General features: G+C 28.6%; 1 protein-coding gene across 1 annotated transcript in view; it reads left to right on the forward strand.

Annotated features, from left to right (window-relative positions):
• The first annotated feature begins 6,888 nt into the window (after positions 1–6,888).
• The window catches only part of LOC112693736 (vascular endothelial growth factor C-like), an 11,055-nt gene continuing 5,208 nt past the window's right edge, over positions 6,889–12,735 (forward strand). The window contains exon 1 of the mRNA XM_025568931.1: positions 6,889–7,525. Within this exon, the coding sequence (XP_025424716.1) occupies positions 7,316–7,525 (210 nt within the window). The 5' untranslated portion in view covers positions 6,889–7,315. The remainder of the gene's footprint in view (positions 7,526–12,735) is intronic.

A 12,735-nucleotide genomic window follows, 5' to 3' on the forward strand; every position in this document is an offset into this window, starting at 1 on the left:
GTTTCAATTTACTGCAATTGTTTTACAATATTTAAGTTTCAGAATCATGTAACCGTGGTTAATGTCGGGCGTTGAAATCTATAATATAAAATTAAAGTATTTTTTCAGCGCAAATGTGACAATGCAACCATGACGCTGATCACCTATTTAGTCTGCGAGAGAAGTTATTGATTTTGGAGGTAAAATCTTAACCATAGGGGAATTAGGTCTGACTATAGATCCAAAATTGTATGTATAAATAATTTTAAAGATAAATAATTATCAAGTATAATAAATTATTAACAAATATATTATAATTATTATAGTTATTGCTAATTTTATTTTCAAAATCTTGACACGTTTGTCAGTTATTTTTTAGAGGTAATAGAATAAAATAAATTATAAAAATATATTTAATCTTAGACTTTAATTATATAATTTATATAAGTACGTTTACTAAATTTTATTATATATCTACGAGTTGATTGATTTGATTAAATATATCATAATTTTAAAACTATACCATATAAATCGGTATATTTATTTTATTTAACCGTACGTATTTATCAATAACTAATAAGCGATTATTGTTACCTTGTTGCTATTTTCAGTATTCACTAACACGATTTAAGATCTATATACACTTGTACTATATAATATTATTCAGTGGTTACTGGTTGGTTTTATTATTATTTATTGCTTTAATCTAAGTTTATACATTGTTATTTATGAAACGTTCCAGCTAAAAATTGACGTTTTATGTCCATGTGGTAATACATTTATTGTCTATATTATTATCATACGAGTACAATATTAGCTATTAGGTATACGTATATCTAATTCCGGGCGTAAGCATTGGGCAGCAGGTATCACCCATTCGTCAATTATAAGAAAACAAAAGTTAATCGTTATAAAATTTAGTGGTATTATTTGAAATACGTTCATTCTTGTTTTCTGTATAAATAATTATAAAATATCTTCGTTTATAGAATTTGTAAATTTATAATTTAAAACGTACATACGGTAATACTAAGTGTTTATTATTCCTCGTTTCACTTCCCACAAAAAAAAATTATTTTTTTCAAAGTTATCTAGATAATTTATCTTAGATAACCATTTTATTTAAAAAGGTGGATAAAAAGATACTTCAAATTATTATATTCTAGATAAGATAAAAATATTAATGTTTTTATCTAGATAAATCATCTAGATAATGTGTAACACTAACTATAACTATTAGTTTCAATATAATTGTATATAAGTTATAATTTTTTTGTATTACCTAAATAGTTTTTACTATATGACATACAAGCCTTCTTGATATATATGTTGCCTGAATGTACTATTTTGGGCGTTCATCATTTAAAGTATATAATTTGACTGTTAAATTAACTGATGTACAATATTTTAAGAATTGTATGTATTATAATACAATATATTTTCGAATAAGTAGTTTCAGTTTTCAAAAATGTAACTACATTTTGCATTTATATAATTTAGAAATATATTAGTATATTATTATTAATTACATGCTCTAAGTGTGGTGGCTCATACTATGACAGTAACCTTGACTGCCTCACAATAAGCACATATGACTATAAACTGGTGAAACCATGCTTAGTTTGATTTTTTTTTTTACTAATCTTCAGATGCAATTGTTCATTTTTCAAATAATATAATTACAAACATTAACAAAATTAATTTTTTATTTTAAAATTTTTTAATGACGTATGTTTTTTAGTTAACAGTTTTATACATTAATAAATTTAATTATATTGAATTAAATATTTATTAATTTAATTTATTAATATATTTAGAATGGAAAACAGTTATCATAATATTCATCTTAATACGTGTAGTATAAGTAACAAATGAATTTGATCATTTAAATCCACCTATAAATAAAAGAAATATTGAATTCATCTAAGTTTATATCTTGTACCCAGTTCACGACGAATAATTTCTATAATTTTAATATGGTAAAATGGTTTTATTCAGACAAGTTATTAGTATATTATAGGATAATAATACTTTTCTTTGATGGACACAAAATAAAATCACAAAATAAGTTACAAAATTTCACAACCCAGACTTTTACAATTAACTTAGTTAATTAGTTTATGGATCTTTATTTAATTAATTTAAAAATGTATAAATTGATACAACTTGTATTGAGTATTTCAACAAATACAAAATACAACTCAAAACACTATGCATATTTATTTATTTTCTTATAGTTATTGACTCAATTTGGAGATTTCCATATACATAATTTTATTGATACAATATATTTAATGGGCTAAATAGTGTTATGATCCTAATAATTGTTATCGAAGGGGATAACCTTAACACTTAATTTTGTATTATCAATATTCTGTATCGGCTATCCAGCTATAAGCTTAAATATTTTTTAGGTTAGCACAAGTATATAAGGACATAATTAATGATGGTAAAATTATGAAAAAAATTTTTGTTATGTTGGCCCCATGTTCTAACAGCTCATCGACACTTTTCCATCCTAATTCCATAATTATATTGATATTAATTCATTAAATATATTACAAGAACACACAGGCGCGGATCTAGAAATTAAAAAATAGGGGGTCTAGGAAATTGAGTTATTGTCATAATTCGTTGCGCATGTTGATTTGTATGTAGTCTTTCTTACGTCTAAACTTTTAAATATTTCAAGTACCTACTTCAGATATGATTCTACCTAATGTCTAAGAAGGGGGACTTCAGTCCTCATATCCCCCTTTTGTATTCACGCTTGAATACAAAAGTCATTAGTCATATGATGATAACATTTAAGATACAAGAATTAAAAATTTAAAAGACTCATAATTTTTCAGATATTTTCTGGTAGTGATTAAAAACGAATATTTTTTAAATTCTAAATTACGTATGTGTAAATCGTATTATCTTGCCAGTACTGGAAATATTACACCTATATAACCTAACTTATATGCTATGCACGCTGCACCATTATGTGAAAGGACTTTCATGCGTACATTTTTCTGCACATGAGATATTAACAAACACAAATATTGTTCGTCGATGTTTTAATTTTGAATGTACATACATTGATCCCCAAAAATTCATGGGCACGAAATAGTAGGTAACCTAAGAACATTTATTGTAATTCGTAACTTATATAATCTGATTGTGATATGTTTATTGATCCTGCGGCTTAATCGAGTGAAAAATGCCTCTCATTTTTCGAGTTGTACTTATCAGCGAAGACGTAAAAACGCTTCAACAATTACGGCGATAGTAAAATTATAAATTATATTTCTAAAATAAAAATTTATCTTGATAATATTCGATATTGTACTAAAACAATCATATATCTTATAAATACGATTTAAAGTTGTGACTACATAGGTAAACTAAATTTCTAAAATACAACGGTGAAACAAACGTATACAAAAATTGGACATACAATATTGAGTAGATACTTACATAAGAATAATATTTTTTCCTGGTAATATTTTATTTTAATATCTCAGCTTCAATTTTGTTCTAAAAGCATCGAATGGAAAGAAGTTATAGGCGAAAGGGGGCTACGAGAAAACGCCAAAAAACTTTTTGAATCAATAACAGTAAAATGCATGATCTACCTACACCTAAGAACAAAAACAAAAACAAATTATATATTAATTTAATACGGTCAACCTATCATCACAATCTATAACGATAATTTTATAACGTCATACAACAGTAAAGCTATCATATAGAAATATTATAATTTCTGATGTAATAGAATTCCTAACTATGGTTTAATATTTTCATATGAAAAAAAATAAGTAGGATATTTGTTTGAAATATGTATTTTAGAAAACAAGTAGTAGTAATTACCTACTAACTACTTGATCAAATCATTAAATCTATCTGTTGTTATTGTATGATACAATTTAACCTACAAAAATAATTACAGAAAAAAGAAATCCACCTATTTCTGTTCAAGTATTAAATATTTGTTGATTATTCAATTATTCATCAGAATTATACAAAAAAGTGTAATCTTTCATTATTATTGATGTTTAACAGGATAAACGTTTTGTGTAATATTTTTTAGTTTTACGCTCGTTGTTATCTATTGAATATTCATTTTATATTTAATTTTGTACATTTTTTAATATTAACCGTATATCTATGCATATTGTGACGATCTCGTTTTGCCAAAATTTTGGCTGTGCGCCTAAACCGGTTCGCGGTATCCACATGCTGTTGGTGATCGTTTGACCAGTGCCCAATGTTTTTCCGTTCCCATCAGAAGTAGTGCGATAACCACTAATTAAAGTATGCCGGCCAACAATATTTTATGTTTTCCTTTATGGACCACTCGACTGAAAGCTCTCGGACACAGATGATCGACGGTGTCTAAATTCTTCATGTTTTTTATTTTTTTTATAATTTATTCTTGAAGCTCATCATCAACATAGAGTAGCATTCACACAACTACATCTCCGGATGGTGATCCCGAAGGGAATGTGTCAAATGTGACCGTGATGAAGTGATATATAAAAATTAAAATAATGAATATATATATATAAATAAACCTTAGCCGGTATCAGTGGCGTATCCAGGATTCATTTAACGGGGGTGATTTAAAATTTAATTAACTCATGGTAATTGGGGGGCTCTGTCCTCCCCCCGTATTACATTAATAAATACCATGTATTTATATAAATGATTAAATTAAGACAGTATATGTAAAATCTACAAGTTGTATACAACGTTTATTTAAATTATACTGTAAATAAGTTTACAATTTGCTGAAACCTAACCATAACCTAACCTAATCTAACCATAAAATACGGTCAATGGTAATACTAAATACGCCCCTGGCCGGTATACATAATATCTTCTTGTATTTATTTTTCCTTTTTCCATTGATATGTGTCCTATGGACGAGTATTTTGTTATTTGAATTATTTATGTATAAGAGGTGCTGTTGCACGGTGTTGTACACCAATGTCATAAAATATTTTTTATTACTGTATTGGTTAATATGTCTTGTTTTCTTTTTTTGTCCGAGTTTTACGCCCGGAAGCTTTCTCGGCACCAAAGTAATAAAAAAAAACTAATTTTCTACTTTTTCTTTTCTTCATTACGTTTTCTTTTAAAAATCCTATGAACTCCGACGAATTGTCTAGGTTGGTAACCCTCCCTCTACGGATCCATCATACAACGCTCGGAATCTGCGAGAGGAACCCAGACGTCGCAATATAATGATTAATATTATATAAATTATTATATTTATTCACTAAACTGTAGATAACAGGTATGCTGTTTTATTTAATAGTAATATTTGTTTTGGTTTTAATAAAATATTGGAATTATCATGATCATACCGTATAATATATGGATACATAAACTACTTTTGTAAATCGGAATAAATTGTGAGTAAAAATGAACTAACTTTAGTACGTCAAAAATACGTTTGAATAATTTTTTTCAATATAGGTATGCACAAACCTGTTAAAAAAATTGTAGAACTGCACAATCATGTATCATCCCCATAAAATAGGGGTTAGTAATAAAAGGTAGAAAATCGAAAGGATTCCCGATTAACCCATCATTGTATTATAATTGTATTATTATTATTATTATTATTATTATTGTATTATAATTTATCGAATCAATAACCTATAAAATTGATAATATTTAAATTTATTGAGTATATCATCTAAGTTTAATTGTACATTCTGTAGAACTTCAAACAATCCAAAACTTAAATATTATCTTATAACTCTGAGTTCCTCAGCTGACTAGAAATTTTTTTTTGTCGCACAAAGAAATATTTCGATGTAGTAATAAACTATGTTTATACGTATGATGTATATGGTAAGAATGTATTTTTTTTTTTTTCTGAATTATTTAAAAAATGTTATAAACCAACAAAATACCATTCCTAATATTTTATATACAGATAATGTGGTTTTTAAAACTTCAAACATGAACCAATTTTTAAGAAGGATGGTTAAATATATTTCTATAATTTCAATAAAATATATAATTATATGCTTCTTAGTTATCCATTGGAAAACATTTTTAAAAAAGAAATAAATCTTATGATACGAAACATGTATATATAATAAGTATACAATATGGCAATATCGTATTTCATGATATTTGCGATACGTATGTGTACATAGAGGATTCTTGTTCTATCGAAGATAGATAGTCTCAAGAAGATATAATAGATTCATAGAAAAATATACAATATGGAGTTTTATTGAACAGGAAGTTTCTCTCTTAAATTTAAGTTATCAACACAATAGGAATCTCTACCGTGGTTAAAATAAACGCAATTCACAGTCGTATACGTTAAAACTACAGCAAATTTTTAGTCGTATTATTTTTCGTCGGTCCTTCGTCATCATCAACGAACGTTATGACTTAAAATCCGGCTGTATACCACAGTTGACGTTTCCCAATGGTTGAACAATAAAAACACATAAAGTTACAAGACATAAAACAAATGCACATTCCCTGAGATTGCGGTAGGTGCGTAAAAACAAAGAAACAAAAACCAAATGGGCTCCGTACTAATTCCATAGACGTAGGAGGAATTTTAGACGGAAACGTTAAAAAGGTGGAATAACACGTGAAACACTGCGGAGGAAGGCGGACAAGTGATTGCGTGCGTGTGACGACGCGCGCGAGGTATGCGATTCTTTACCGCTTTTCCATGGGCATTTCATAACAACGCGTTACACGGAATCGGTGAGAGGCTATTACTAACAAGCGGATTCATGCGTCCGACGGGTGCAGGTAGATGCGACGCGACGCAAGAGCGCTATTACGGATGCCGCGGAGCGTGCCCCGGGGGTGAGTCATCGGGTGCAGTCGAATGTCGCGACGGATGTCGAGTGAACGTGAGTTCGGCGAGTCCCGCGAGAGGAGTCGGGTGGGTGTCGAGGGACGAGATGAACGGCCGGACAGGGGGAGGGTAGTTCGATAACCATTCGCGCGAGGGATACGCAGATCGGACGGAGGAATGCGCACGCGGGTATTGCACTTGCGCACGATCACGACGACGGCATTGTGTTACGGTGTTGTTGTCATTAATTGTGCTATAGTTGTTGTTGTTATTTAACGGGAGGCAAGTGGGTTTGTGCACGCGATGAGTCACGAACGTCGGAGGTACTGCACGGCGCGCGCGTTTACCTGCGCGTAACTATGCAACACACGTCTCGCACGGTCGGATGGTGGTGGGCAATACTACTTCGCCGCCGCTGCCGTCACACGACGCCGTCCCAGTGACAGGACGGACACGATACCGACCGCACACGCTTTCGACGACGCAACACCACGAACCACGCGCGCCATGTTCGTCGCAGCAATGTTCGTCGTATGTTGCGGCTCGCTGTTGTTCTCGACCGTCGCCGTCGTAGCCGCCCGCGGGACGCAACCCCAGATCCGGAACTATTCACCGCCGTCCGCCACCGACGGATACTCGCAGCGGTCGCTCGCCAGCACCAGATCCTGCTGCAGCGGGACGTCCACCGTCGCGGACGACACCAGAAACCCGCGAGACGTAAGTGTCACCTACTCGTCCGCCGTCAACGACGGCCCAAAAGCGTTTGAACGCGACCGCGTTTCGCCGCACTGCCGACCGTGACGTCACGCGCAGAAAGCGTTATTGCCAAACACATAGACCTTGTAGGATCCACACGATTATCATAATTACGCGTCACGCGTGAAACGAAGCCCACACGTGTTGAAGAATCGGTTTTTAGTCGCGTTCACCACCTTCGGATCGCTGTTTTTTCGGTCACCGCCTGCCGGCGTCCGCGCCCGGTTACGCTTAAAAGTAACGAACATCCGTGAACGTACCCCCTCACCCACCCAGAGGTGGAACTAGGAATTTTTGCGCCCGGGGAAGATTATGCTCTATCTTGGATCAATAATGAAATTCTCTTCTCGACAATTTTTTTCAAATAATTAATATACAATCATACTTGTTGAGTTTTAACCGAATAACAGAATTTAACAAAGTTAAAAATATCAAATTAGTTTTTAATAATTATAAAAATTATAAAAATTATAATTCTGAACCCCCGTTTTCCACCCCTTAGTTCCGCCATTGCACCCACCACACGCACAGTTTATTATTGTCGAGCGAAAAAACCGTGTTTTGGATTTGCCGATTCTCAGAGAGAGAGAGATAAACACGTTTCGCCGCAAATATTTCACTAATCGTTTCGAACAATGGACACGTAACTATCGTTTGTGTAATACGTTTGGAACTGTGGTCTCACAGGTGTACAGTGTTGAGCGCGCATTTCATTTACGTACTTAAAATAGGTACACCAATGGTGACGTTTTTTCTACATTATCGGTAACGTTGATTATTTCACGTTCAGTGAATAACGGTCATCTCGGAAAGACTACTATATAATTTTAAGAGTTCTACTCCGATGTAGTAACGACTAAGGCTGTGAACTTGTAAGAGCTAAACTCACAGAAATGTGTTTCATAGTTCTGCTAATTTATTTACAGCATTTCAAATCCACGTTTTTACATATTTTATTACGTAATTTATTTGATTATTTTTATATATTTGAACTTTTTAAAATATTTATTGGAAACTTTCAATTTTTATTTCATTTTCGAACCGGTTTGATAACTGTTATTGGATTATAATTCACATGTTTTAAACGCAAATATAATATTTATATTTAATTTTTAATTTTTTTTTAAGTCAGTTTAGTTTTTGCAGTACTTTTCGTTCGTTTAATCGGTATGCTTAACAATCAGCTTTTTTATGTTTAGAACAAATTTTTAGTTTTTTTAACATATTTAATACCTGTATATTATAAAATTTTTGAGTGAATATTTACCAGCACATTTAAATTTTTTTAGTGCTACATCTTCATAACTCTGATGATGATAATGTATATCTGATAATGAACTTTTAATTCGAAACCGGATTCAAACAACAACTTTTTGAATATTTAATTTTATCATCTAACACTCTGTGTTTTTCAAATACATAGCCGATAAAAATGTATTAGCGATAGTTTTCTCATTAGAATTGTATTTTTGATATCTTATTATGAAAAAAAATAGTATTAGCAAATGAATCATATTAGCAATCATCACATTGTAAAGAAATATGATAATAAAAAATTATTTTCGTCAAAAGTCTTGAAGAAACATAGACCCCTCTCTGGTGTCACTCGACAAATCGGAACAATAATAATTAATAATTAGAAATATAAATTGTACTTATCTACTTTTATACTAAAACAAAAGAACTATAACTATTTATTATTTAATAGTCAAAATATCTGATGGTAATAACTTTATGATCTATTGTTGTAATAATTTTCTAATTATACATGAAAATTAACCATATATAATTCGACTCTAATTATTAAATGTCTCTGTACATACGTTTATTTTTAAGTTTATATTTTATAAATAAATCAATTCTATATAATATGAGGAACACAAGTAATTCCTTTATGAATACTATCACCAATCACTATTTTAGTTAAAAAAAAAAATAAATAAATAATTATTTTTTAGAACTAACAAATTATATACTTTTAGCATAATTATAGGTATTTATTTTAATAAAACTACTTCTTAAAATTATCTTCTTTGAAATATGTTTTCCCTTTAAATAATTTGTAGTACATTGAGTAAATTATATACACTATTTATCCACCTATTTTCTTATATTTTAGTATTTTTAAACTGTAAAAAGATATGATTTCAATATACACTTGATTTTAATGAGTCCAAGATTATTCTGAAATTAATTCATAAAATTATGAGTATTGATTTTGATTAATATATTTACTATAGATTATAATTCGTAAGCTTTGAAATTATTTTTTAAATAAAACCCTAATACCTGATTCTAGCATTGACACAATTTAATTAACTTTCTAATATGAATGAAATTGGTACCTAATATCTAACTAATACCTAATCATCACATAATGATCAACTCGGTGATCAGATAAGTAGGTGGTTAGTATTTTCTACTCACATAAACAATCAAACCGATTATTATTCATAGAAGTGCTTAAAGGTTAATTTCGTATCAAACGTATTTTTTACACGTACCTAAATATAATTTAGTAACCAGTTATCAACTAAAATAATTTACATGTATTATTTAATTTTAAAGACCATATCACAGCACAATTCTCATATATAAATAATGTATCTAGACAAGGACAATTCGATATAGCTATACTGTAATACATTTGTAACAGATATTATTCGATTGGATCAACTAATCATTATACGTTGCAAATAGTTATTAAAAAATGCATATCTATAAAAAATTACTCCAAGATGTCATTGAATATAAATAATAAAAATAAAAATTGTCGACAAAACATTGTATTTACGAGTATTTGGAAATATAATTAATTAAATAGAGACTAGGTACCTGATAGTAGATTAACCAACTATTTTAATCACCTATATCATGGTGTACTTAGTTTATAAATATCCACTTTATTTATGGTATTATGTTGCAACATATTGTTGACAATATTATTGATATTAAAAGGAAAATATTAAATTAACAAATAGGTACCTTTTGTAACCTACAATTCGTCGAATGACAAACAAGAAAATACATAATAAAAAATTGTAACGGGGTTAAGGTGGTTTTCCTTATCAAACACCAACATTTTTATCCAATGAGTCATATGCGTCTTGAAAGAATTTATAAATAAATCGGTGGTATCGCGATAGGATTTTCCTCATTATCAATGACAATGACTACTGTCATCATGTATTAGGTTTCTCCAACTTCAATCAAATTTATTCAAGCTCAATATAAGTTTGATATAAATTAATTTTTAAAAATATTTAGGTGTATCATTAATTGTCGATTTAAATTGTCAAGTGTTAACAAACAAAACTAAAAATATCATTTATCAATGCCGTATTTTCAAATTTTTTTTGATGGGTGTACATTTTTCCAAAAAATACATATAAAGTATGAATTAATAATTATATTATTCTATTATTATTATAAATATAAATTAAGAGTTATTTGAAACTAAATTATATAAATTAATGTTTTCTTACCTTTGTAGTAATTAATTTATGACTTATAAACTTTTTTTTCTTCTGATGAGGGAGAGGGGTTGAGAACCAGGAACTCTCCCCGAAATTACGCCACTATTGATTATAATATATAAATAAATCAACACTACGCACTCTCATTAATAATTAAAATTTCTAAGAAATAATTTAACCGAATATAAAACAGACATACTAAAGAAAAATTTAAAATGAAACAAATTTTTTTTGTTAATATGACATGATATTATTTTTAAACAACTTATAATAATTTTTATGCATTTCAAATTTCTAAACAGTAACTATAGATTAATTTTATATCAAATATAATTTGTATGAGAAGACAAAATAAATATACTACATTGATATTTATCGTTTAAGTACATGTATAAATAGAACTTATTTTCAATTTGATATTTAAGCAAATAAAATAAAATAGTAGGTACCTAGCAAAAACTAAATTTTAATTTTGTAAATTAATAATTCTAATTAACTTATGACTATTAAATAAAAAAAAACAATCATAATTAATTTTTTTTACTGTGAAGAATTGATCCAGTTTTAATTTGCATTATTTTCAAATTAAATAAAACTATTTAATAAATTATAGTTATGATTTTGCATTGCTTAAAGTTTATTTTCTATTTTGCTTTTCATTAATTATATTATTTTAGCTTGCAATTATATAATACATTATTTACCTTACTTCGAGTTTATATAAGTCATACTTATAACCTTGAGCTTATAAAATTATATTATAAATAAAAATAAATATATGTACTTAATATTATAAGTTGTTAACAAACTTTTTGTATCCATTTAAAATTATAAAATCGTTGTGATTGTTTACTAAGACTGACTTTCGTTATGTTCGACAGACAAGACATAAATTCGGAAGTAATAATATGTATTTTATAATTATTTAATTTTTTAGATGTGACATACATACGAACTACATTTAACTATTCTGGTTTCTGAAGATCGACCACATTTATGATTCATAAATTTATTTTTGTATGATTGTATTAAGTTTCCACTCATATGAACATTTTTTTCTTGGAAGTTTTTACCTTTTTAATTATGATATAGTCATATGTAGTCATAACAGTCTAAAGTAGATTATTTGGCTATTTTAGATTTGTATGAGTATTATGGTTTACAGTACAACTGTAAACTATACCAATATTGGTCATATCTACAAAATTATTGTATTAGATCTTCTAAGAACACCAACTAACATTCACAGTTAATATATGCTTGAATACTTCAAACTGTCAAAGTATTTGTTTCTATAATTTACCTAACTCATTATTTTAAATTAATTTTTTATTAAAATCATTATTGTAAATCCAAAGAAATTTATATTAGTAATATCGATGATGAGATTTTTATTTTATCGTTTTATATGTGCATAAATTGTTAGTTCTGTCATTATTTGACAGAAAATCTTTTTTTCGCAAACAAATGTATAACTTATAGATTGTTAATGTATAATATATAAGGATTAGTAATAGTTAATAATAAAAATGTATATTATAAATAATTACTATTGAAGTATTATTTATATTGAAAGATATTAAAATTAAAAAAATATATAATTTTATAAAATTATTCCACATGCTTGTTGATTAATTATAAATATTATAAAATTTTTGTCTATTCACATAATGAGAGGCTCTTCTCTTTATAATG

Source organism: Sipha flava, unplaced genomic scaffold (assembly GCF_003268045.1).
Source record: "Sipha flava isolate LNK unplaced genomic scaffold, YSA_version1 117_pilon_pilon, whole genome shotgun sequence".
NCBI lineage: Eukaryota > Metazoa > Arthropoda > Insecta > Hemiptera > Aphididae > Sipha > Sipha flava.